Source organism: Coloeus monedula (genome assembly GCF_965178545.1).
Source record: "Coloeus monedula genome assembly, chromosome: 3".
NCBI classification, from domain to species: domain Eukaryota; kingdom Metazoa; phylum Chordata; class Aves; order Passeriformes; family Corvidae; genus Coloeus; species Coloeus monedula.
Window position 1 is genome coordinate 16,580,817 of NC_138783.1, and position 27,991 is coordinate 16,608,807.

Genomic DNA, 27,991 nt, shown 5'->3' on the forward strand with positions numbered 1-27,991 from the left:
CTGTTGCATCAATAATTAAAACTGAGAGATGTGGCACTTTTCTGGCTTCTCTGTGCTTTGCTGCTGATGCAAGGAGTGAAGCATCAGGTTGCAAGGAGAAAGAGGCACCATGAGTTGTTCCACCAGTATGGCCCTGTGTTCTAGGTACTCTCTTTATTCCTAGTTTTTGTTAAAAGGGAAAGAAAGCAGAAAGCACTGTCTAGTGCTCACAGAAAGACATTTTCTGAAAAAGTTTGGAAATGCCAGAGTATCAAGAGGGAGATCATAGAATCACAGAATGGTTTGGGGTGGAAGGGACCTTAGAGCTTATCTTGTTCTACCCCCTGTCATGGGCAGGGACACCCTTCCACTAGACCAGGTTGCTCCAAGCCCTGTCCAACCTGGCTTTGGGCACTTCCAGGGATGGAGCAGCCACAGCTTCTCTGGGCAACCTGTGCCAGGCCTCACCACCCTCACAGGGAGAAATTTCTTCCTAACTTCTAATCTAAATCTACCTTATTTCAACTTAAAGCCATCAAACTGATGAGATAACCCTAGTTTGCTGGATGAAGCAGGGTTGTGTAAAAAGGGAGGCTGCAGTTTATCAGACCTTGCCCTGTGCGACTCTCACCTTGGGAAGGCACCCTGGGCATACTCTTAATACATTGTGCAGCTGCTCCGGAGAAGAAAAGGGCCCTGAACATTAGAAGTTATGGCAAAAGCAGTGTAGCAGTGTTAATTCATAGACTAACAGCCTAAGACATGGGCTGGGGCCACACAGACTCTTTTCTCAAAGAAGCGAAGTTCAAATGAAGCCCATGATAGATTATCTAGAGGAGCCAGCAGAGATTTTGAACCTGAATGGCCCAAACTGCAAAACTCCTAACAATTCAGCCATTTCAGGTCAGTATCTTCAGTAACAGACATCTATGGCATGAGGTGACGGAGTTACCACCGTGACTAGCATTCTGCTGTGGGTTCACTTCCCACCTGATGGACCTGAAGATGGCTAATTGGTATACTCACTTCTTTTAATGCCAGGTGATGATTTCTTCTGACATGAGAAAGCCAGTCAAAAATTACAGGTCTGACATGGGAGGAGAGAAATACAGCTGAAAACAATGTATATATAGAGTATTTCTTCATTTTTACTATTTTTTCACCAAGCAGAAAGACTCATGACATCAGCAAGGGAGCAAGAAAAAGAGGCATTACAGAATGGCATTGAAATGCTCAAATTTTTCTTCAGTCAGAACTTCTGTGCCTTGTTGTCTTCATCAGAAACTGGAAATGAAAATAAAATTCCTTAAAAGAATGAGAGTAGACAGTTTCTTTACATATCAAATGAAGCCAAATTCTGGCCTTGGAGACCAGTGGGATTTGTGCCACCAGCCTGTCTGCATGTCAGCCTAAAGACACCCACCACTCATAACACTGCGATGCAGAGACATTTTAGTCCATCAGCTTTTATGGGGTGATAATAATACAAACCACTAACAAACTATGAAAGACCTCTTTTTGTCTGCTAATGACTGGCAGGGAGGAAAGAGGCAAGGAGACGAAACCCATTACAGCAAAGCAAAGTAGCTGAAGATAACAAAATATCTCTAATTTTGCTCTAGTATCACATGATGCTTTTCTCCTCCAACTCCCCAGGGCTGCTCACAGACATGTTAGAGGCAGTTGCCCTCTAGGGAGTGGCTGAGTGGGGAAAAAAAGAGGATTTGGAGAAAGATTGCGGTGTTATTCACATATTTCCCCCTAGGAAAGTGACAATCCCTCCACATTTGCGTAGGAGTGATTTTTTGGCTGCTTACAGCATTTTGCATGGGGATGGGGTGCCCAAGAAAGATCTGAAAGACATCAGAGGCTCTGCTGCCTTCTGTTCCTGGAGCAGCATCCTTCTCCAACATCACCTTTCATAATCAGGGCTGGATGACCACTAGAAAACCCAAAAACCCCACACACTCCACAAAAAACCCAAACCAAAACAAAAACCCAAACAAACAACCTCAAAACACAAACAAATAAGCAAAACCAAAAACAAAACCAAAAAAAACCCCAAAAAGCAAAGAAGGGAACCTAGGCTAAGTTCCGACGTCCCCTGTACAGCAACTCCTCTCCATGTGCAGGAGCCAGAAGCCAACCACACATGACATGAGAGGTATGACTCACGTTTGTTATTAAGCTCCTCAGGGGCACTGGGAAATTTTACCAGTGAGAGTGATGACTGATAAAAAGAACCAAAACAGCAATGGTGACTCTTCCTTGCTCCAAGTTGTCTTGACTGTATCTAGGCTAGTTCTGCTCAAAATGAAGAGGCTGGGGAGGCAGGAAATAAAGAAACTTATCTGTCCTATGCCTGTGAGTGCCACAAACCATGCTCTTTTCCCATCCTTGGGAGGAAAATCAGAGTTGCTTTCCAAGTAGAAGAGTGAAACAATAATCTAACATTTTGCTGTTGCACCAGTAACTTCAGCATTTATTTCGTATTATTGTTAATGCTTCTTTATAATATAAGGATATATTTATGTAGGAAGTAAAGTAGATGAAAACACAAGATATAAATATTTCTGTATATCTGCATACCAAAGAAAATATGTACAGCCACAGATAGTGGTTCTCTGCTGTGTCAGGGCAGGGCCACATGAAGGACTGACACGTTCCCATTCCTTCCTGCTGGGAGTAGCTGCTGACTTCCATGGCTGCACTCCCTACAGCCAGGACCACTCCACTGTCTGCAGCTTCCTGGGGTTGGACCAATGGTTTTGTGGGGGAAAAAGCCAGTGGCATATTTCCCCACGGACTTGGGCCAATGTGGAAGTATGTCAGTGACTAAGGGTGTCACACCCAAAGGGCAAAGAGATAGAGAGCAGGAGATTGCTTTTTTTCTTTACTTTGCCCCTGGACTTGAACTTCACTTTGTTATTTTATCCTAATGGCTCCACTACTGTCTTGTGGACCCCATGAAGTCCTCCTCAGCCTACCCTACTCTCACTGCCTCCAGGATTCCAGGGGATTTTTTTCATGGCTGAATTTTGTCCAGCCTGGACAAATCAAGGACATGTTTTCCTTCAGCAGTAAGTTCAAAGTCACAGACCTGTGTAGAAGAAAGATTAAAATTAGTTCTTCATTTCAGAGGATTAACCTGAAATCTTTCCACTTTAATCATTCAGAATGGATGATTCCCTGCTAAAAGTTAAGTCTTTGGCAACAAAGGCAGTTATTGCTGAAAAGTTGTAGCATTTTCGCTCCTGGGATGGTCCTAATGGAGACTCAATACCTGTGCTAGAAGACATAAGTAGGTGTGAGCCTTAGTTACTGTCAAACAAATGCTGGTTTTTTTCCCCCAGGGAAAGTTTCTGTATCTATTTCTCAGAATTCTAAGGCCCTTGATGGCTGAACATCACTGGCAACCATAGGAAATATTTTGGAAGAAGATACCATCCCAAATGAGGTTTTGTCTTCTCAGACAGCATTTTATTGGTGGGGGGGAAGTATTTGTGGGTTTGTTGCTTTTCAGGAGGTTCTTTTACATTCTTATTTTTACCGGTGTGATTGTTGCTTTTCCTCCTACCATCTCTCTTCAAGTCTGTGTCTTTACAAGATAAAGGATGTCTAGTCAAGGAAATGTTTTCTCTGAATAGTGCTGGGGTGCTGCTGCCATCTCAGCTCCCAGGTGGGCAGAGGAGGGTTTTCATTTGCACACATATCTCTCGACAGTCCTCTCACACTTTTTACAGGTCACGTAGCAGCACCAGTGGTATTTGCAGTGGCAACGCTCCACCACTTTGTCCATGTAAGGGTTGTAGCCTCTGCCACAGCACATCAAGTCGCAGCTGTCACTCCCATTGGAAGTCTTGTTGCATTGTCTGGAAGAAGGAGAATGCTGTGAGCGAGTGCAAATTCCTGCAGGGATTCCCAAACCACTGCCCTGTGTTGTTGCTGGGCCTGACAGCTCTGCAAAGCACAGGGTGAATCCAGCACAGCGAGCACCCAGCCAACAGCCCCCTACGCCTGCAAGGGTGGCAAGAGAAGCCCCGGGCTGCACTCACATGACCTGCTATGACACCCAAAATATCATTAATCTCCTGTTCTGCCTCTCAGTTTGGGCCTGGTAGCATTCAGGCTGCCTGTCAGCTGGGCCAGGCTGCTCCTGCACAAGCAGACAAGCAAAGCAATTGGGATACCACCACCAAAAGAGCTAATCATTCCAAACAATCTGTGTTCCCAGGCAGGCTCCAAAATTGTCTGAAAGGAGCTGGAAGAAGATGACACCCTAAAGAACAAACACTGGTATTTGTCCACCACTGCCTAACCTGAAAATGGTGAAGGACGAACCCTGAAGCCAGATAGTATTTGAACAGACTCCATGCCAAGGATCCCAGGCTGGGAAAAGTCCTGGAGCAGGCTGTTACAGCCACTATGCAGTACTGACCCTATCAGGAAAACCACAATCAATACTAACAGGGCTGGACTGTGCACTTCTTTCCCTTTGATTTTCTCCCAGCACGGCATGAGCACCTGGGCAGCTGGCCCCAAAACACCCTGAGTCCTGACCCAGGAACAGGGAGTGTGGCAGGAGCACAGGGTAGGATGACAAGTCACCAAATATCACACACTGCTTGTTTTGCTTCTGCTTTTAAGTAAGCTAGACTCAGTGAGATAAATCAGCTATTGTGTGGGTTCCCTCATTTTGTCTGCTTGCCAGTGAATGGCTTGAGGTTTTCAGAAGCAATTAATGAACTGAGGAATCTCTTTCATTGATCCATTGATTACCATTTCACAGCTGTCGTCAAAAACCATATATTCCATTTCCTAAAATACTCCAAGCTGGGTCACTGGACATGAAAGTGCACAGGCATTGACTTTTGGATGAGATGAACCATGTCATAGAGACACCATTTCTCCATAGACTGGATAGATAACCCAGGATGGAAGTGCTCATGTTTGGTCAGATGGTTGAACTTTTTGGTATGTACCCAACACCATGGGGCTGTGAACTTGATGGAGTTTTGAAACTACTGTAAGAAAAGTGGTTTATTGAGTGGGGTAATTGCTGACATCTCTCCTAAATCTTATTCTGTGTGGCTATTTTGTGACTATTTTGGACAGAAACACTCTAAGGTTGCTTTGGGGCAGGAAAAGGAGAGAGGAGCATAAATTGGACCCTTGAACTAAGCAACTATTAATAGATGAAAACAAATCCATGAAATTTATAGGAATTGCTCATGAGGTAATGCTTTAGGAGAAGTTATGGGATTAGCAAAGTGTTGATATTTTGTTCTTGCTCTTCCTTCATTTTTTCTGCCTGTGAATTTCTGTGAATTCTGATTCACATTCCTCTCCAGGTTCAGTGTTTAAAGGCCCCTCCCCCACTCACTCTCATTCGGGAGTGTGTGTAAATATTTACAAGCCTTTGAAAGCCTCTACTGAAGCTGAAGTGTGCAGCCACACTGAATGTGTTTGCCTAACGCTAAACCGAAGGCCTTGTTAGTGCCCCTGTGAGCTGGGGCCCCTCCACAAGAAACCTCCAAATGACTCCTCATAAATGTATTAATAAATGCATTAAGTATTCAGGGCAAAGGTTCAAATGTAGGTGTGTTGACATTAGAAGAGGGGAGGGCATTTGTCAACCTTACTCAGCTTTGCTAGTGGATGGAAAGGCTGTTTCCTGGAGGTTCACCTAAGGATGGGGAGTCTGCAGAAGCATGGTGAGGGATGTGCAGTGCATCCTTATCACTTCATGCTGGGAGCTCACTAAAATGGCCAAGAAAAGGAATATGGGTCCTGACTCCAGCTCGCCACTGTGGACATTCACTCCCCAAACATACAGAGCACACAACAGTGATATTTACCCCGTTCAAATAGAGTGCAAAACTCTTCTACCTGCTGTATTGGGACCTGGGATTCTCTCTTTCCCTCCATCCACTCCTGTGGTTTGCCAAAAAAAAAAAAAAAAAGTGGATCTAGTAGGAGATATGCCTTCCCATATACCTTCCCCATTCCCCACAGCCTGAAACAAAGACAGGAAAAAAGCAAAATCTAATTAAATAAATCCTCAAGCTTCCCTCAGTTTGGTATCAGGAAACGGGGACATTCAGAATGGATGGGTTGAATAGCCAAAACAAAGCTTTTGACCCCATCATAAACCTATATGGGCTTCTAGAAAACTTTCCTGACATCGCCACTAAGCAGAGATTTTGTTTTCTGTTTTAAAGCATAGGCCTGGATATGAATTATATTCATCTTTCATTAAACAAGATGAAACAGGTAGTTTCTCAGCCAGTGGGGGAAGACAAAGGAGTCCAAAGACCAGAGTTTAGCCACAGAAGCTGCCGTGAACATTGGCTTTCAGAGCCTAGGGCTGTGATCTCACCAGGCTCCCCACTGATGGGTTAAGTTCAATCTCATTTGTTTTGGGCCTGGTCCAGCATAATTCCAGCAACTCAGAGAAATGCCCTCCTCTTGAGCCTCAGAGAGAAAACGTGAAGGGAGGTGATTGCATCTTAACACAACACTGTAACCTCTAGAAGTACTTGGAAGACTGCTGAGAAATTATGCTTCGGCAGTAATCCCAGCCGAAGTTCTGGCTCAAGAACAGGCCTTCACATTGTCTCAGTGCTTTTTTCTTCTTTAAGAAGGGAGAAGGTCAACACTGCTGGCTGGATAAATCCCATTCAATATGCCTGTCCAAAATCTCCCCTTTCCAGCCCTCATTTGCAGAAGCACTGCAATACACCATACAGCTTCATCATGGGGGTGGCTCCTCAGCAGAGGTGCTGAAGGACATCCCAGAACTTCTAAGAGTCTTCCCGCAGAGGAGAGTGGGGATTTTAATTTTAAAAGCTATGGGGAGATCATAGAATTATTTTGGTTGGAAAAGACCTCTAAGATCGATGAAGTTCAACTTAACAATGTCACACAAATTCATTGTGGGTCCCAATTTACTCTGTCCCAACAGCAGATAGAAGGATTAATTTTTTTTTGTTTGCACAGCTGGCACCTGGGATCCAAACTGGCCAACTCTGTACTGTCACCCACGATTACGACATATGATAACAGGGATGACATACCCACTGGAACCTCACTCCATCAGTCCTATTGATAAGGACTTTTTTACAAGGACATAAAAAAAGTAATTCTGGGGCACAGCAACTGCCTTTCTGGCCCAGTGCATCTCCCAGTGGATGAGGGAGATGCTGTTAAAGGAGTAAAACATAAATCTGAGCACTTTCTGTAGTCCTTTTTCTCATACACCACCAGCACCTGGGCTGTTGCATTAGGGATGATAAAGAGATGTTCCTTCCTTGACATCTCATCCCGTTGGCTGTGTAATTCTCTCAGCCCTTTCTGACCACAGGGAAACCATCTGCCTTCATGAACTTCAGCAGTCCCAAATCCCAGAACACAGTACTGCTGTGTAATGTTTTTTTCTCTTTTAAATCAAATTCCTCTTTATTTCTTTGGTACCCCTTGCTCCAGTAATATCAAGTAATGCAGCAGTATATAAAAGAAAGAAAAAGAAAAATAAATCAAATCCCTCAGGAGATATGTAACACAATGGACATTTCTAAAAATGCATCAAGGTCACAGCTTCATAGAAGATTTTGAGGGCAAAATCTTACCTACTTTTAAATTGCGTTCTCATGCACAAGGAATGACTGGAGACTGACACTAAACAACTGTATGAGAAAGAGTTGTCAATAGCATATGTCAGTGAGGAGATGTCAAGGGAGATCCTGGAACCAGCCTGTATTTTCATTAATGAGGAGTTGATAGTGAGCTTCAAAATTTGGGGATAATGCTAGGGAAGAAGGAGTTGAAGACATTTTGTAACAGTGGATTAAAGTGCAAAGTAAGCAACACACTTTGAGAAAGATGCAGCTAAATGTTGGAATGTTCCCAGGGGAGCCAGAGGAGCAGTTCAGAAAGTAGAAAACAATGAAGGAACTGATTTAGAGAAGTATGTAAGAAGGTGTCTTCCCCTCTATAAAAGATAATTGCTACAAGGAGAGAGAAAAAATGTTTTTTATATGCCAAGGAAAGAGGACAAGAAATTATTAGTTTTATTTTAGATTATGTTTAGTTAAATTTTGATTAAGAAAAGCCTAACACTGATAGTAAAACCCTGGAACAGGTTGTTTAGGGAAACAGCTTTTAGGAGCAGAGTAGAGAAACGTCTTCAGTAACAGCCTAGGCAGTCTCAGTTCAATCTTGCTCCTGAAAAGATCAAGGTCTGTGCAAATCATTCCCAGACCCGATTTTCTCTAACTCCAATGCCATTTGGTTGCAGAGGGACTAAAAATGTTTAAGAGAGCTAGATTCATTATCCATAGCAGTTTTACTGTGTGAAATTATTATTTTCACAAATAAATTTATTATTCACAAACCTGTTCAAGAAACTTTATGATCAAATTCATGTCTCTCAAAGTAGGAAGAATTCAATCTTCCCCACACATTAATTAAACTAATGAAAAAAAAGCACAGCTGGCCCAACTACTGAAATGGGCACCATCTGCAAGCATGTTGCCTGGGAAAGTAGGAATAACGCCTAAATAAGGCAGCAGAAACAGAAAGCTAATGTTTTTCTGACTTTCATAAAATTATATAATAGTTTGGGTTGGAAGGGATCTTTAAAAGCCATCTAGTTCACCTGCCCCCCTGCTATGTACAAGGACATTTTTAGCTAGAGCATGTTTCCTCCAGTTCCTCTGGGACACTCACAAAAGCATTATTTGCTATTTCTTAATCAGAGTTTGTCGAATCTCATCAAAAAAAGGGTAGCGCATCTGATAACTGTTCCAAAAACAGCTGTCATTGAACACATTATAACTTACTCAAAGCTCGTCTTATCCTGTGCCCTCCCTAACAGAATCTAAAAGAAGCTGTAAAAAAACCAAACATCAAATGCTGTTGTCTACCCATAACTACTACTCTTCCCCAGCGACATATGAGTGCTTCTGCTAAGAAATTTCATTGCCTACGTAATCAAAGAATCACAGAGTGATTTGGGTTGGAAGGGAACCTTGAAGATGATAGCAACACAGAATAGAATCATCAAGGTCAGAAAAAACCTCCAAGATCACCACATCCAACCCTGGACTCAATACCACCAAGTCCACTTAAACATAGTACAAAATGCCATGTTCACTCATTTTTTAAACACTTCCAGGGCTGGTGACTTCCCTGGGCAGCCTGTTTCAATGCTTTACCAATCTATCACTGAAGAAAATTTTTCTAAACTTGAACCTGAACCTCCCTCACTTCAACTTGAAGCCATTTCCCTTTGTCCTATTGCTGGTTTCCTTGGAGAAGAGACCGACCATGGCCTGACTATGATCTCCTTTCAGGGAGCTGTAGAGTGTGATAAGGTCTCCCCTGAGCCTCCTCTTCTCCAGACTCAACAATGCCAGTACTCTCAGTCACAGGACTTACTCTAGACCCCTCAAAGAGCCCTTCTCTGGACACACTCCAGCACCTCAATGTCTGCCTTGGAGTAAGGGGAACAACACTAACATAGTACTCGAGGTGCAGCCTCACCAGTGCTCAGTACAGGGGGACAATGTAGTCCAAGATCAGCCTGTTCCAGCTCCCATGCCATGAGTAGGGACACTTTCCACTCATTGTTCCAAGGCCCATCCAATATGGCCTGGAACACTTCCAGGGATGGGGCAGCCACAACTTCCCTAAACAATCTGTTCCAGTGAACACCCTCACAGGGAAGAATTTCTTTCCAGTATCCCATCTAACCCTGTTCTCTGGAAGTGGGAAGCCATTCCCCCCTGTCCTGTCACTTCCAAGTGTTTTTGTCCAAAGTTCCTCTCCAGCTCTATTGGAGCCCCTTTAGGCACTGGAAGGGGCTTTAAGGTCTCCCCAGAGCCTTCTCTTCCACAGGCTGGACAACCCCCACACTATCACACAATGCAAAGCATATTTTTGGGGTAGCAGGAAAGAAGCGGTATCAAGGGCTGCCACTGAATACTGAAAACTGAGCAGTAGATGCATGCTCAGCCAACTTCATGTATGTTCATATCCAAGAAAGCATACCCACCTAAGACATTTGTGACTAATGTTTTATATTGCAGTAAAGAAAAGATATGTGAGCAAGGAGCCATCACCAGAGAGTGGCCACATTTCTTGCCACAGTGAGTCAGCTGAGGAGTGGTGGCTGATCAACCCAGCTAAACTGCAGCACACTGTTTGTTGCAGCCTGATTTCTGCAGCCTAAGAGAGCTCCTTCCCACATTCGGCTTGCTTCCAAAACTGCTCTGGGAAAGATCAGTAATAAACAGCTCTGTTATCTCTGCAAGGCTTCAGGGGCTGGATGCTTTTGCATGCATTGCAGAATTTCCCTTTCATTGGATTCATTAAGGAATCTTAAACAGCCTTTGAAACATGATACATTGCACCCTACTTATAAAGAAGATTCATATTTTTGCTTATTTTCTCACAAAAGAGATCTAAATTTTATAATCTGCTATTATTTTTCATTTACTCAAAGCTGGAGCAACTTAACTACTTTGTTAAAAGATGAAAAAATGCTTTTGTCCAAGAGATCTCTGAGAAGAGAACATCTACATTTTTTCCCAGTGGTGGATTTCTTTTATTGAAAGTTTTACTTGAGCTTCACAGATCAGCTTCTTTAGACTTTTCTCCAGACCATTTTTAATTGGTTATGAAAATGTGATGGTGGTATATAAGCACACAGAGTTTGGCTGCAGTCAGTGTGGCGGTAAGTCTTGTTTGCAGAAGACTTGGATACTGCTTGCAAAAATCAGCTCCTTAATCAGCCTTTGAGCACTTCAAAGACGCCTCAGACCTCAGGTTTGAGTTTAGTTCCCTGACTTTGAAATCTGGATACACCCTGAGCACTTGGAGGCATGCAGATTTCTAAACCATTTCTAAATTTCTACAAGCTAAAGAGATCTGAAGTGTCTTAGAAAATGTTTCAGGCTTGTTCTGAAGAAGGCTTTGAAATCCTTTTAGGAAAGAATGCCAAAAGGCTTTTGAGTAACTGAGGGCACATTTTCTGAGTGGATTTTCGTATGGTTCATCTACAAGGTAATTCAATTCCCTTTCCTGCCTGAAAAACACACAATAAGTCTACATAATATGATCCCTCACATTAGAGGGATCACCAATTAGATTATCCCTTCCACCCACCTGGCAGTGCAGGATTGTTTCCTACAGCATACAGTGAAATCCAATACATCCAAGGTGTTGCAACTTAACCATCAGCCTCTGTTCTGTTTCCAGCATGCTATGAACAAGAACCAGAACTTGGGGTGAAGGAGGAAGAAAAGGACTTTTCCTGGATATGCTGCAAAACTACTCATTTTTTGTCACAAAATAGCATCAATATGAATATTTTAATCAAGGAACAGGAAAAGGACTTGTTAATGGCATATTTCCCCCTCTGAATCCCTTTGGAGGCAGAAAGCAGGGCTGGAAAACACTGAAGACTCCCAGATCGAAGTCTCCTGGGCTGTGAACATAGGGGACTGCACTGTAACAGTCCAGGCATGGACTGACCTCTGCACCCAGAAAAAGACCAGAAAGGAAATGGGAAGGTGGTTGAAAAGAAAGTAGATCAAATTAGGGACCACAACAAAAAATCCCCTTTTTGACTCCATTGCCATGACAGGCCTTAAAAACAGACTACTAGGAAACAGCAGAATCTATCTCCAGAAAATTTTGATGTGCATAAAGATAAAATGCTTAAATGCCTCCAGGACTTGACTCATAAAATAAAAACATGTTTGAGCTATTCCCATGTGAGCATTTTTATGTCTTTCTGGAGTAAGCATGAATCACATTTTGCCATGCCCTCTCTCTAACAGTATCCCTTTTGTGCTCCTTCTACCTTATCCCTGTCATTAGGCATTATCTCTGCAGCCCTGCGGCAGGCTGGAACAGAGCTAGAACATTTAAAATGCATTTAGGCAGCCTTTTCATGAGAGAAAAATTGCAAAGAGAAAAAGGCATCCATGGGAGGAGGAGACTAGGGAAGATCACCTCCCTTTCCCTGCTCCCCCCAGGAAGCATGGACCAATCTTCAAACACACTGTGTGTATTTTACACTTATTTCCTCTACTAATTTAGCTCAGGAAAGGAGTTGCTATGGCTTGTATTACACATGCCAATTTTGAGACACCAGGCATCTTCTCAAGAGGCTGAAAATGGATTGTAATGAAAACAAGCCCAATGACACACAACCTTAACACTTGGCCTGAGTGACGCCTGCAGCTCAGCGTGGGACTATCTCAGCCTCCTCCCCTCCCATGGCCATTACCATCTTGCACATCTGAGAATGAGGAGTATTTCTTGACAAGTTCCTTTTGAAAGTCATCCCCTCCTGCCGTAATATCTTGGTCTTCTAAATCCTCGCTCAATCTCACTTCCTGTGGACCCTTGGCTGGCAGGTTAACAATCACAGCTGTCGTCCAAACAGACGCCTGCAATACACATTTTACTTTCCTCATAAGGAAAAAAATACTTCAGGACCTTGACATATTTTTCATCCCTAGATGGGATAAAAAGTTGAAATCTGTTGTAAAATAAGATTAGATGAAGAAGTCATCTAATCTAATCTAAGGGACCTCCCTATCCCTTGAAAGGATTTCAGCTCATGGAAAATGTTTTACTTGGCAAATCTGTAATGAATTCAGATTTTTTTTAACACAACCTGTTCATTTAATGTAATTACTATAAAACTAATTTCCAAATAATCTTCACCAATTTTTTCCTTGCAAAACAGGCACAAAAAAGAGGTCTTTTTCAAAGCACAAATATGTCAAAATCCATACAAATCCACAAAAACCTCACTTCCACTCAGATGATATTTTCCTTCAGAAACCAGTTTCCATACAAGCTTTTCCCCCTGCTATTCTCAGTGACTTATAAACATCTTCACTTGATAATTACTGCTTCACTGCTGGACTGGCGATGAAGATCAGCCTGGTGTTCCCACCACAGACCTGTCAGATAAGTGCTGTTGTAGAGCAGTCCAGCCACTGATGTCAGAGGATACAGGACATTAACTGTCATAAAACATCAGGGGACAAAAAGAACAGACTTGTCTCACTTAGCTGTCTTATCTACAGATCAGCTCTACCAGTTAAATGCTGATGCAGAATCACAGAATGATTTAGGCTGGAAAAGCCTGCTAAAATCAAGTCCACAGCACTGCCAAGCCCACCACTAACCCATGTCCCCAGCTGCCACATCCCCACACGCATATATTGTTTCTCTTTTCTGCATTTGGGTCATTTCATTTCAGCAAAATCTTCTCTCCATTGAACCATAATGGTCCAAATACCACTATGTCCACTACATTAAAAGGAAGGCATCCCAAAAAAGGCCAGGCACATACTCCTTGCCACTTTTCTGAGCCTCCACCATGACATGACAGAAAGAGCAAAGAAGCATTATGATAACTATCTAAAGAAAGGTAAGCCAACAAGATAGTAACCAAAGAGAGAGGTTGAAATCCAGCCATTGCAGCCACCTAACAGAAATTAGGAAAATTCTGGAAACACACAATTTTTTGGCTGTTGATGAGTCTGCACTAGAGAGATCAGGTGGGTCTGCCCACCTAGAGATACCCAGATTGTTGAAATGTTGAGTTAGTTTGTCTTGGAGGAAATTAAACAGATGGCGGGAAGAGAAAGGCATGTCTGCTGCCTGTGAAAGGGGACAGTATGCTGCCCAGTGGAGGCTGGGCTTGACCATAAGGATCTTAAATCCCTAATATTAATACAATAAATTCCTCTGCAGGGTCATAAGCAATACAAACACACCTGGACCTTTAATATACAGTAGAAGAAAAAAATTAAATATCATCTTTGTAATTTTTGTGGGTTTTTTTAAGGCAGTCTAGGAACACTGGTTCTAACTGGGTTAATATTTGCCTCCTTAGAGGGGCCTTAGAGTAACAACTCTTCTAATCAGCAGTGACTGCAAGAAATGACTGACACTCAACACAGCATAAAGCAGTTGCTTGATCCTTACAAGTTCCCATGGAGGTGAGCTGCCTGGGGAATTCTGAAATGTATCTTGTGCCTGACTATGTAATGGAAAATGTGTCAGCAGCCCTGTCTTGGCCACAGCCACCATTAACAGGGTTAGGCATTGGTAAACCATATTGTATGTTAGAGATGTGCTTTACCTGCATGTATATGCCACATCCCCAGTTGCCCATTATTCATACATGTTTCCCTCTTGCCCTTTCCTCTTTGGGGTCAGAGTCCAGTGAGCACCCACTGCAGAGAGTCCTCACCTGTCCTGGGTCCCATGTGACCCCACTTTTTCGTTCTTCATGCAGAAATCAGGTGAGCTCTGCAGGTAAATCAGCTCTGTCTCTTTAACTGGCCTGATATCAATATCCTTTGGCACAAGGTATTTGCGTGTGCCCATGGGCCGATGAACGACCTTGGTGGCAGATAAGTATTTGTTTTTGAGGTCCAATGCAATGTCTTGCAGTTCTTGAAGGCCTTTCCAACAGGTCTTGATAGAGCATGACCCAGAAACTCCATGGCACTTACATTTCATTTCAAGAGAGGCTTTCAAGACCTGCAAAAAGGAATGCAGGAGTTAGGAAATGCCCTTCTCTTACCTCCAAACATCCCACAAGCTTGCTAGTGAAGGCACTTCCTTAGCAGGGACTGCTATAGAAAAGTACTGCTGTTCTCATTTCTGCCCAGGCAGTCTAGAGTATCTGCTTCGCAAAGGGAATGAAATCCTACAGCTCTTTGGTGATCAATATCAGTCCAGGACTACTTTCACAATGGCTCCCTTACAGCCAGAAGACAGGAGAGTATTTTGAATTTTGATCAGATATCTATATTGGGCTGCATTTCCACCCTCTAAATTGCTAAGGAGATGAATACCAAAGCATTCCATAAATTGATAATTAACATCAATTTCAACCTCCAGCAGCTTTGGGCTTTGGTAAGAGACATGTCATGGCTTTGTTGAATTCAGGGCCCTCCCACCCCGCCTTTCTGCTGGTCATGGGGCCAAAATAGTCTTTTACTTTGATTCTGCACTGAAATTCTCATTTTGGTGGGACATGGCAGGATGCTGCCAGGAAGGGCTGAATGCACCAGCCATGGCAACACAATGTCCCAAACAAAAACTTGCCCTTTGCAATTGAAACAAAAACTCAAGACATTACAAATATAAAATAAAATTTTAAAAAATCCCAAACCCCAAACAAACAAACAAATTGAATAGTGTGGGAAGAGTAGAAAAAAAAAAAAGAGCCAGGGAGGGAAAGTTCAGCATGGTTGTGCTCTGCAAAGGTGGATTCAGCCTGTAGTTACACAGCAAGCTACCAGTGAGCTCTGCATGCTCCAAGTTTTGTGTGCACAGGCAGCCCTGGAAGGACCAAACTGTGCAGTACGAGCAGTCTATGGAACTACTGGAGCCCCAGAGAGATGGGTACAGGGGTCAGTTTTATAGCCCCCCCATCCATTTCTCCAGCTGCATGGAGGCCTGCTATAGGGATTTGCACATCAGGCACTCCACATGGTAAGCATTATCCCTCCACTGGATGCAAGCTGTTAAAAGCAACTTGTGCCAGATATGAGAATAATCACTAGCATAGCAGTTTAAAAAGGAAAAAAATCCTCCCTCCTGGCTGCAGGGATGGCTGGAGGCAACTGCTGCTGGATGCAGATGATAATCCTCCACATTTACGCAGCACTTCGCGTGCGCAACGTCCTTGGCAGAGCACGATGGGACCCATCCCTACCACACCTCCTGGGGTAAGCAAGCCAGAGCCAACCTTGGCTGTGCAACAGGTGGCAATGAGACATCCCATCCATGGTCAAACAGGGCTGATAATAGCATTTGGGACTTCCTGAGTCACAGGGTGAGTTATACAGCCACCATTTTCAGCAGGCCAAAGGAGTTCAGAGCAGTCCAGGAGAAACATACTCCTTTCGCTAGCTGATAGAGACACTGAACCTCACCAAGTGACCAACACTGCAGATGATCGTACAAGTACAATAACTCTTGTGGATTTGTTACCTGTCTCCCTACTTCACTGTTGTGCAGATGCATCAGTTTATTGGCTTGTGATCCTGATTTTTTCATCTTCATGGGAGCATCTGAAAATTTGGACCCCATGATAAGACCATAGTTGAGGTTGTCTGCACATCCTCCCCATCGATACCCAGGTCCAGGTGTCTCACCTGGGATGGGACCACAGGAACAGCCAGGGAGGTCCCCGGTAGTGCAGGCTCTGGCAATGGTGTGGCTGATGGCAGCAGCAGAGAGGGCATACACAAATGCTGACTCCCTTGTGCCTGAAAGAGACAAGAACTCCAGCTCAGCCTCCTGGGCCAGATAAATGTTCCCCAAAAAGAGACTCACACAGTCTCTCACAGAGCTGCCAACACACCAACCCACTGCAGCTGAGATGTCCCATGGCATCACTAGTTTGGAGCACATCTCCTAAGTGAACTCTTCAACATAAGGCAACATCCCAGAAGGGCAAGGAGTCACATGAATTCAGGGATCTTGTTCATTGTGGTGTGATCTATTCTTGGAGCATGTGGATAAGCCTTTCCCTGAACTCTCCTGCCTCCTTTTGCTCCTGTGCTCATCCCACGACTCCCAGTGGGATGAACAGACCAGAATGGTGGTCTGCTTTGTAAGAGCTGTGGTAGACCAGGTCTTGAATCCAAGTCTGGGCATGACTGGCACCATAATGATGAATAGGGTCTCAAAGAACAGGACAAGTAGGCTTTGTAGTCCCTCCATGGCCTCCCAGGAGCAAGACACTTCTTATCTCCAGCACACACACACACACACACACACACACACAGAGGCTGACTCTACTGACTCCAGTCCCAGCTGAGCCAGCAGTGCTGTTTACCTCTCTCTAAGTCCAGCAGGTAGTTAGGAGCCAGCTCAATTGAAGAGCAGTTCCACCGCATATCTGAAAAAGTTTTACGGCAGGTCTTTATCACTTCCCGCGCTGCCTGAATAATGGTCTGCATTAGCTCCAGGTTGCTGCGGCACAGCTGCACCTGAGAAACCACCAGGCCTTCAAGCTGCTTGCAGTGCTGAGTTTGATTCAGGGTCAAAGCCAAAGGAGTCTTGGACAGACCTCTGAGGAGACAAGCACATGCAAAAAAGCATTAAAACACATGAAAAATTTAATCTTCAGATCAACATTAATTTCTCCACTCCCAGTCCAGTTGCCTATGTTCACCTGACTTAATTAAAGCTTTCTGTAAATAGATGTAAAAGCTGGTGAGAAAGATGAGCAACTACGTAGAGTGATTTATCTTATACAAAGTAGGCATTTAAGGTGGGTGGGAAGAAACACCCTTTAGCAGTGTGCAATTCTCTCCATTATTGAGGGGAGTCTGCACAAAACCCCAGGGGCATATGTCAAGTCAACTGGACGTGTAAATTCTATGGGGAAGAATTTTTTGCTGAAGAATGAAGAGCACAGACCTCCCAACAGAGTGAAAAATGACCCATCATCCAGATAAAAGAAATCTGAATTCTCCAAGACTGTGGCATTTGGGGGGGAAAAAAGCAACGTTGGTGTTATCAGTGTTTTGCATTCAGCATCTGTCTCACACACTCTCAAAGGATTATGCTAAATGTCATGTAATTAATTATGGAAAAAATCCCCTGTGAGCCCTAGGGAAAAATCCCCAAATTTGCAAAACATATGCTTTCACTTAGAGTTAATGCCAAGGGCCTCCACTGATTCCATCACTGTTGCACACAGATAAGTCTGTTTCTCTAGTCTCCAAAAACCATAGTGCAAAATCTCAGTGGGAGTATGTGCAGAGACAGTACCACAGTCAAATCTGAGAAGGGATCCATGAATACCAGGACATATGCTACCATGGAAGAAAAGAACAGCATCCCAAAGTGGTGGTTCTTCTACTGTCCAATTGCCAATTTTCCAGGTTAAAAAAAGAACAAATGGTGACATGCATCTTACAGGGCTGTGCTCCTCTTCCCTGAGCACCCACAAGGATCAGCAGAAGCCTAGTGTGTAACTCTCTTAGTATCTTTATGGCTTTCTTAGGGTAATCATAAAAGTTATTCATTCCCATAAAACAACCTTCTAGCTGGCTGCATCAATAACTGGCATCTGATTCTGGCAACACAACTTTAACACATATTTCCTTCTCTCCTAGTTAAATGTGTTGGCTTTCAAATTCATCCCAAGCCATCTTGGTTAGTTTGGCTTATTAGCAAACACATTTTGGGGTGCATTTCACTTTAGTACTGTAACATCCACATCCTTCAGAAGTTAAATGAGATGGAAACAGAGCTAAAATTGAGTCCTAACAAAAACTGGAGGTATTAACTCTGATCTTCTGTTTTCAGGAAAACATACCTGTGTTCTACCAGTTCCCTCACGTTGGCTTGAACCAGATGCTGTGTATGTAGGAGCTCCCTTGGGGCTGCGCTTAACTGCAAACCCCAACCGCTCTTCCAGCAGGGAAAAGCTACAATCCTTGCTGGGGCTGAATAGGTCTTCACTGACAAATTCCCAGGTGACTGGAGTTTAGCATTTCTGGAAACTAGATAATTGGAAGGGAAACCACCACTCTGCTAGCTACATAAATATATACATCATACATGTATTTAAGAGGTCTATTAAACATACTACAAACAGAAGTTCCCACATCTCACCAGTGAATTTTAAGGGAAAGGAAAAAGTGGTGGACTTGGCAGTGTTAAGTTATTGGTTGGACTCAATGATCATAGAGGTCTTTTCCAACCTAAATGATTCTATGATTTAAACATCAGAAATTCTGCCCTGTGGTTCATCTCAGTCCTGTACACACTGGTGTTCATGCAGTGTTCCATTTGGAGAGGGGCCCATCCAGAAGGCAACTTATCCTGCTTTAGATGTGAACTTGAGCTGGTGGAGACAAAACTTTTTGGTGATATGCTGGGTGTTCAGGTGTCTCAGCGAGATCACGTCCTTGAAGGCAGAGACACGAGTCTCTGAATAGTATGACTGTCACCTGACTGCAAACCTCTACAGTGTGGACCACACAGTAGTCCTTCAGGGTCCTTCTTTAACCCATGGAAAGCAAAAAGCCACATCTAGGAAGTAGTTAGCATTTTGTGCTTTTGAGACCTACAGTAAGATACCATCATGACTTAGAAGTGGTCATTTTCTGCTCTGTATAGGAAACCCAGACACCGAGCAGGGACACAGACATCTGAATGGTATAAGCACAGAGCTGAATGAGATATGTCCAACCCCTAGCACCTGACACCAGGCATCTGTGAAAACTTATTTCAGAAAGCCTAACAGCAACTCTCAGGAATAGGCTGAAACACAAATCAGGCAAAAGGCCAAAGCAGCTCATCAGTAATAGAGTAAAAATGATAAATACTCCAGCACACCATGTCCCAGCAGCAAGGGAAGCAGGCAGGGTGTGGCAGGAGAAGTGACAGAGCTTCAAAGCAGGCAAATGAGGAACATTCCAAGTCTCTGAGAAAGGCTCTACTATGAGGCACCAGCTCAGTTTTGTAATCAGAGGTGTTGGGTGGCACTTGAGAGGCCTTGGAGTGTTTTAGCTGGCCCTCCAGAAGGATGTTTATATCTCCTAGGTCTTGCACCACATTTTCTGATCCTTTATAGAAGTCTTCAGCCTCTTTAAAGGACCTAGAAGGCTACATTGAGGTACTTCTATCTCACCATTACAGACAAGTCATGAACAGCAGAAATAACCACCTACAGGTTGGGATGAAAGCAGAATTCAGACTGAAACTCATCCTCAGTGTGAAAAAAGGGGATGTGATGCAATGAGACTGTATTATTACAGATGGCCTGAAGTGATCACCATTAGAGAGCAGTTTTATAATGCAACAAGAAGGCCATGTACTTCATGGAAGAGGGAAAATATCTTCTGATTGGTGAGAACTCAGTAAATGGCAGCAATGGCTTTTTCTCATAGAACTTTCTCATAGAACTTTCTCATAGCTTCCTGCTGAGCTCCAGGAAGCCTACCAAAAATAAAACTGCAAGATGCAGGAAGGTGTTTTCTGAACATCTGCTAGGCCTGACCTTCACACCTTTGCTTGTGAGAACCTATAATTGGAAACATCTCCAAGCATGGGGAGGAAAAAGTAAAAGGTAATGGAGACGGAAAAGAAAACTCAGTTGCTGTAGTCACTTGCTGAGACTGAAAAGTGCATTTATAAATCACAGATCAGGAATGTGAGAGGCCTCACAGGTCATCTAGTCCATGCCCTGACAACCCAGGTTTGCCCAGTCTGTGTCCTATATTCAGGAATATCTTCTCCACTCCATGTCACTCTAAACCCTCCTCGTGGAAATGCACCACCCCTCCCTGCTTCCTAAATTCTGGCAGCATCAGGGGAGGGATACCCACTGCCTGCAAAGACATTACTGGGAAACAATGTCCATTTGTGGAAAGAAAAATACCCCCAGGAGAGTCTGGTCCATGGTAGGATTTGGTGATGGGTCTCTGTCCTATCGTCACCCAGTCTCCACTGATCACCAGCACTGGGAGGGAAACTGGAGCCAAAGGGGCACAACCATCCTGAAAATCCAGCCCTCAAGGGCATAATTAGTAGAATAGCCTTCATTTTCTCAACTTGGGAAAAAAATCCCTGACAAACATCTTTCTGTGGACTCACACCCTTCATCTGAAAAGGGGATTTTACCTGCTTTCACCCTGGAAATGCTGTTTTTCACTGTTTCCTCCTGATAACATCATGTTCTTCTTCCTTAATTCTCCTGCCCCATCCTTCATTCTCCAGACAACTGAGGGGTGGTTGTTTCAGGTTTTTTTAAATATACATATTTGATTTATCCCTTTAAATAAACAGGGCCTAAACCAAACATCTCCTGCTCTCTATATAGCACAGCAGGTCTTTCAATTGAAATTATGGATACTGACAGAAAACCATAAACATAATGGAAATATGCATAGATGATCATGACATTCGTTTACTCTTTTAATTATCTCAGGCAGCTAATAGATTCATTTGAAAACATTAATGCTCTGCAGTGTTAGGTCCTTTGAGAGGTATGGGCCCATTCCTGCATGTCTGGGCTCCATGAAAGGACTTTTCATAGGAGCTGCAGCTTAGGAAGAAGCACCTTCAGATCTCAGCAGATGTCAATGAAAGTCATACATTATTTGGTTTGCAAGGTACTCTGTGAGTAAGACACTGCTCCTGGTCAAGCCAAAGGAGAAAAATTCCTTGAATTGAGAAGCAAAACATTGGTGTCCTTTAAAACACATTTGAAGGATGGAAGAATCTTCTCTCTGGAGGCATCTCCCCACCCTCCCTTGTGTGACACGATCTCAGAAGGTCTCACAAAGGGACTGCTGGTGAAACCGTGAACATCTGCTCCAAATTGTCAGCTTTGCTTTCTGAAAAGGCACTCTTTTTAATGCCTATTCCTAAATGGTTTAATCTTGCAGGGATTTGGGTAAAACAAAAAGATTTAGACAAAATTACATGGCTGTGGAGAGTGAAGTGTGTGGTAAACATTAATAAAGAGAGGCAGAGATTGAGGGTTCTTTTTGTATTTTATCTCATTGCAGGTTTTTAATCTGCAGGACCCTCATTTCCTCAGGTTTTAATCTGGAAAAGGCTTGCAGGGGTGTTACAATACCCTTGCCTAAGCTCCTGGTAGTCAGAAGCAGCCTATGCCCTTGCCACCCTGCCCTGCATCAGTCCCAGTCTGGGGACCACAAGTCCTGGGAAAGACACCACATCCCCTGGTAAATGCTTCCCCTGGTTCTGCAAAGCCTTTTCAAACAGAGAAGTAGGATTTATGTGGTTGAAAAAAAAAAAAAAAAGAAAGAAAGAGGAGGAAGAGGGAGAGAAGTGTGTGTGTGGGGAAACCAACCCTGAAAAGCTTAAAATAAGAGCTGCTTTCAGATATGGTGCCAAATTCAGTGCTGGCAGTAGTGGGCACAAGGCTGTTGACTTCAAGCCCAAGTTTGACTGAAGTCAATGCCAGCAGTGAGTTGGCTCACCGAGCGCCAAGGAAGGCCACGGAGCTTTGTCAACTTTTCCTGAGCTGCCTATGGAGCGAAGAGCAAACTTCAAAGGCATGGCACCCCCCTTTCCTCACCTCCAGACTACTCCCCTCCTGCCATCCCCATCCTGCAGTCCTTTCACAGCAGATCATCTAGCAGTCCCTTGCCAGGCAGACAGTCTCCTCACAGGCGCCTGTGTCTCCATATCCCAGCTCCTTCCCACTACTGATTGAAGGAGAGAAGGAGGAGCTGCCAGGAAGCACAAAATCTTTCCATTTTCTCCCCTGCTTTTTTCTGGCTGCAGAAGGGCTGCTCAAGGTTGGTGGGCTGGGGGACATCCTATGTTCACCAAAAGGTGTGGCTAAGCTACCTTTTGCTTCTGAAGAGCTGCGATTTAACCACAGGAATTGTGCAGCAACAGCTGGGAATGGGACTCAGCTGGGGATGGCTCCAGAGCATGCAAGACATGATTGGGTCACCACAATAGGAACAGTCAGAGACTTCCCAAAGTGACCAAGCTCCACTTAAAAATGATGGTATTCCTAATGCCAGCACTCACTTGTCCTGGGCATATTCTGCAAGCCATGCAAAAAAACCCCAAATCACTTGCTGCATTTGGCTTATTTACAGCCACTCTTGCATTGATGGGGACACTCAGTACAGAAGGACTGAGGAGATGCCAACCCCTATGGAGGCAGAAGTGCCTCAGAAGCTACTCTGTGCCTGAACATCCCAACATCTGCAGACCTCTGGGGCATGCACATCTACCTGCAGCTCCCTCTAGTGCTCATCTGTTTTTCAGTTCTACCCAAACAAGTTGCTGCAGCACCTGCTTGGTCAAACCCAAACTCTCCCAGGAAAGCTAAACGGATTGCAAAAGCAGATGGGGAAGGTGATAGAATTGCTAGATGCATTGGCCCTAAGATATCTCATGGAAACCAATTGCTGCCTCACCTTCCCAGCCACTGCGACACAACACTGTAACACAAAATGAGTTAACCTCTCCACATACCTGCCTTGCTCTAAGGATGGGAAAGTGTTTGCAAAAATAAGATGCAGGGTCTCATATATATTCATGAGAAAGGCTGCCTCTCCATAACAATCCTGATCCAGCAAAGATCTGGAGCCATACTCTGGAGCCATACACTGGCTTTACACCTGAGTAGCTCTCTAGAGCTCGGATGAAAGAACCCAAGATAGGAAATTTCTCCAGCAAGAGAAATGTATACAAGACCAAGAGCATGTATACGAGATGCTGACTGTCCACACACTGTGCTGGATGTTTGGTGGTGCCCAGAACCAATCTCCAACAGCTGGGGATCTGGACCACAGAACTCATAAAAATAAGCCAAGTAAAATAAAATAAGTAACTCATTTTTTTACCTTCTCCCTGCTTTTACTAATTTACAGGGCATATTTGTGTTACTGAGAAGTCCTAAATGGCTGAAAATTGTGGTTTTCTGCTTCTCCTCCCCCCAAAATTACATCATGCACTGAAATCAAAATTTAATTTCCTATCACCTTTCATATCAGTTGCTCCCTCAACTCCAGGCTGGTGAAACCCACATCTTTATCTCTCCCTTCCCCTCCCAAATCCTCTTTGAAGCTTGCCTCTGGCACCATGCCTACAAAAATGATGCAGCGGGCGGACTGTTGAGAAAAGTCCACAACTGAAAACTTCATATAGCACTTTCCTCTTTCTTCATCCCGTCCTTTCTCCCCCCTCTCTGCTCATGACCAAGAGAAGGCAGGAGCAGATTGCAATTGTACAGCACACAGAATATGAGTCCAGGGCTGTGATTGCAGGTCTGAGGTATTACTCAGTATTTGGTACTCTGTTTGCCAAGAACTTACCCATGCAATTTCTAAGGACAGTCCCTGAGCCCCAAGGAAAAAGAGTGATGGGGAGCGGAGAAAATTAGCCTGTATTTCCGTAGGAAAATAAGGGTGGGGAAATGAAGAGAAAAAGCAAATGAAAGAAAAACCAAACATAATCTTGTGAAATCCCAGCTGCAAAGCGTTGTGGACAGGGAGCACAGGTCTCTGCCAGGTTTTAAGCAGGTGTAAGGGGAGCTCAGTGGTGCATCTGGATGCAGTTCATGTTCATGCTTCAAATGCCACTTTAATCCCAGCTTTCATCTTCCCCACTTGCTTTTTGATAGGGGGGATATGTCTGCTGGGAAGGGGGAGGAGCAGCAACTGTGGTGTCTTGCCTCCAACTGCTTCTCCCCCCACTCATCCCTGAAAGCAACCCTTGCAGCTTAACCACTTAGTGGCCAAAAGGCTGCTTTTGACAGCAAAGCTATTAGGGACCTTGCCCTGCCTCCCAGCATTTTTTCATGTCTATTGCTTGTCACCATACTATCAGGTTCCCTCTGGAGCTCATCTCACTCCTGCCCTTTGGAGGAACCCAAGCCCTTCACTCATGATACAGCACCTTGCCTAAAGAGCGATACCCATGCCAAGCATATGATCAAGTCCCTCCAGTCAGTCATGGCTCTACACTTAAAAGCCCTGCTGAACCAGGGTGCCACAAAACAGCTTTATTTCTATGCTGCATAGGAAAAAAGGTTGCAAAGGAGTCCCATGGACATGTTGCTAAATGTCCTGTAGAACGGAGATGCCTGCCTTTCCTGGTGCGGGATATAAGCAGAGCTGAGAGCCTAAATACTGGAGGAAGCTGGCAGAAAGAAACAGCTCGTCTATGTAATTGAGCTCTGCTGACTACTACAAGGTGTAAAGCCAAGACAGTGAAGAGCAAACCAGATCCTTACTCTCCTCTACTTCCAAGATGGTCCCTAGAGTATGGAGACAGCAAATGAAAGATTATGGAGTGGTTTGGGTTGGAAGGAACCTTAAAAAGCATCTAGTTCCTGCCTTCCTGCCATAGGCAAGCATGCCACCTTGAAAGATGCCTTAAAGTAGGTGATTATTCCTCCCACCTGACCATATGCATTTAAACACCCTATGGAGAGATTCACTCTGCTTCTCTTTATGGATATGAAAGGCAGATAGTGGTGTGGTGTCTAGCAGCTACCTGCAGTACATGGCATCACCAGAGGCTATACTTAACATTTCTGTTGAATGTCTCTGTTCGGAGAAGATGAATCGCCATCTGGAAGATCCTCTCTTCCCTGACTGCATGATGGGCAGTAAAAGTACTGGCTTCAACAGGATACCTTAATTTGTAGATAACCAAATTTAAGCCTTTAAGAAGGGTGGCATGAATAGAGCTTCAAATGACAATGACTGGAACAGCAGAATGGGAATTAGACATAGCATGAAGCCTGTGGCAGACAGAGCAACAAAACAGGAACCTCTTGTCCCAGTTTCACCACCTAGCCCAAAGATCCTTGCGTCAATGCACTACAGAGTCTTCCTGGCATTGTATGTTATTGTGCCTTTTCTTTTACAGAAGATGCTCATTTGAGGCAATTGCATATTCCCTTACTTATTTTGTGCCCAGCTCCAAACCCAAGTAGAAAAGACAGATCACTCATCAAGGACATGCAACCAGATTGGTGGTGGAGTGGCTTGTTTATTTATTTTGCAGTAAGCAACTAACTGATTGCTTGCTTAAGCAAAGAAATGAGACAGTGATGTTTTCACTTTGCAGTGACTTTACCTCCAAGGAAACTCAATCCCGATGTGACCACAACCCGTGGTATTTCTTCATTCTCCTCCCCCCTCCTTGCCTCATTTTTAACGCCCTTCACAAAATCCAAAGGTTAAAAGGTCTACAAAAAACCTGTGTTATCTGTCAAGCATCCTCTGTGGTTGGAGATGGGCAGCATTATCTCAGCTGCCATCCCTGCCACTCTCAGTTCCTACTCAGCATAACCAGTGGTCCTGGTGGGAGAGTTTCCCAGCATGGCAGGAGCTAATGCTAGAAACTTCATTAAGTGGCTCATGTGAGCATTCAAGTGTGTGCCTTTCCCTTGGTATCAATGAGGAGGAAAAACCCCAAATGAGCCTAAATCATGCATATTTTAGTAAGAAGATGGAGACATATTGTTAGCATAAGCTTATAGTACACACACTTGAAATCAATCAATGCCTGGAGAACTGCAGTGCTTGCTGCTCTTCAAACAGCTTTACAGCATGCCTCAAACAGCAGTTGTACAAAGGGGTAAGAGACCAGCAATTCATTGAAGACCAGCAAAAACATTGAAAATGCAGAGATAGAGCCAGGTACTTACATCCATTTTATCCCATAGCAAAGCCCTGTCTGCAGAATCAACAATAGAAAACCAGCTAAGAAAAATTGCAGACTTGGCTTCATTTTCTCCACTTTCTCCTGCTTGCCAAAGGAAATCACCTTCTCCAAAGAAAAAAAAAAATTAAAATGACTTTTTCTAATATTTTGTGCAATGTATTTTCCTTCAGTTGGGTGTTGCTCGTTCTTGGAAATGAACAACCTGAAAGGAGAGAGAGAAAGAGCCCGAGCTATGGTTAACTCTGAAGTTTAGCGAGTCACTGCGAGAGAGAAATCTATTATCCAAATTGCAAAGGAGTGGTTTATGAATCACAAAAAGGTTTGGATTATCCCTTCTGAGTCCCCTCCCTTGCCAAGTCTTGATACAACCTTTTGAGTCAACAGGCAGACAAACCGTATGGGTTGAATTACACAGTTATGGTCTGATTGTGTGTTTCCATTTAACCCTGCATGTGGCAAGACTTTATTTGCTGTTTCACTTTAGTGGGGTTTTTTTCTCCCCTTCTCCCAAAAATTTGTGTAACTGCTCAGGAAGAAAAAAAAAAAAAGATAGATCTTTAGACTAGCCCAAATCTTCAGCTATTCATCTCTCCCTTTCCTCTCCCCAGATTTATTTTTCCTCTCTCTTTTTCTGCAGAGAAGACAAATTATAAAAACCACATTTCCCTACTTAATGTAGATGCCCTTGCCCTGCAGATGTTTCTCTCTGATCTGTTACAATAAATGTGTTTCGCTCTTTACCTTTTGCTTTTCTTCTCACCTCATTAAGTCTGCCTCTCACTTCTTCCAAGTCCTTGGCACCTGGAGCTCACCGAAAAGACTGCAACTTTGTAAACATAAAATCCCATTTTTGTCTCCAGGGAGCAGCCTGGAGGAGACAAAAAAGGTCTCAAGGATTCCCCCACACTCCTTTTCTTTTTGTTGGTTTTTTCCTTCTTCAGGCCAAACAAATAAACAAACCAGGTGCAGGACTTAAATACTGTCTCCAGGGCATGGCTTGCTTATTTTAGCAGCCGTAATAATAGCAGTAAATGGGTTTCCCTTCAGTTATTCACTTCAGACACTTCTCCGGGCTGCTTTTTGTGGTCTTAGCAGTGGTTTCCCATCCCATGAGAAAGACAACAACAAAATAAACGGAAAAACCTGCCCACCACATTGCATCTCTGGAATCCCACAGCCCATCGCACAGCACACTGGCATACCCAAACTGTAACTGTGCATCTCCCCACATCACGCCCTCAAAGGGGTTTGAAAATGGCTGGAGCAGTCGGCTTCACTTTGGGAAACCACTTACCCTGGAAAAAGGGTATCCTACCAGATCCCCAGCTCTGGATTTGTCCAGCTGCAGCTTTCTGCCTCAATATCCCCATTTGGGGAGCAACTGGGTTGGGGGAATGAATATTTCTGAGTGTTTTCTCTGCCATCTGCAGCGTATTTTTCTATTCAGGCTGCTTTTTGGCTATCCCAACCCCAGTGCCTGGTGTAAAGGGTTACTAGAGGAGTGCTGCTTTACAAAGGATTTTAATAACCTCTAGGGGCGAGTTCCTGGCTCCCTTGAAGTCTGAGACAAAACTGACTGCCTACAAGGGAGGCAGGATTTCATTGCCATGGATTGTTTTTCTTTAATGCCCACTTGGATTTGGGTTTGATGCATCCCTTGAAGGCAGTTCTCCCACAAGCATCCAGGCATACATACTTCTTGTTTCAGAGTATTTCTGTGTCTTTTAATCTTTGGGAGCCCTTTTCTTCCCACCTCTCCACAAGTACACTGGAAACC

The 27,991-nt window shown here is 43.9% G+C and overlaps 1 protein-coding gene across 1 annotated transcript; it reads right to left on the reverse strand.

The window, feature by feature from the left end:
* Positions 1–3,676: 3,676 nt before the first annotated feature.
* WNT11 (Wnt family member 11) lies at positions 3,677–26,280 on the reverse strand (the record flags this gene model as incomplete). The annotated part of the gene is made up of 5 exons (XM_082279503.1): positions 3,677–3,851; positions 14,261–14,553; positions 16,015–16,292; positions 16,865–17,100; positions 26,198–26,280. The coding sequence occupies 5 exons, from the start codon at positions 26,278–26,280 to the stop codon at positions 3,677–3,679; spliced, it is 1,065 nt and encodes a 354-aa protein (XP_082135629.1).
* Positions 26,281–27,991: the final 1,711 nt, after the last annotated feature.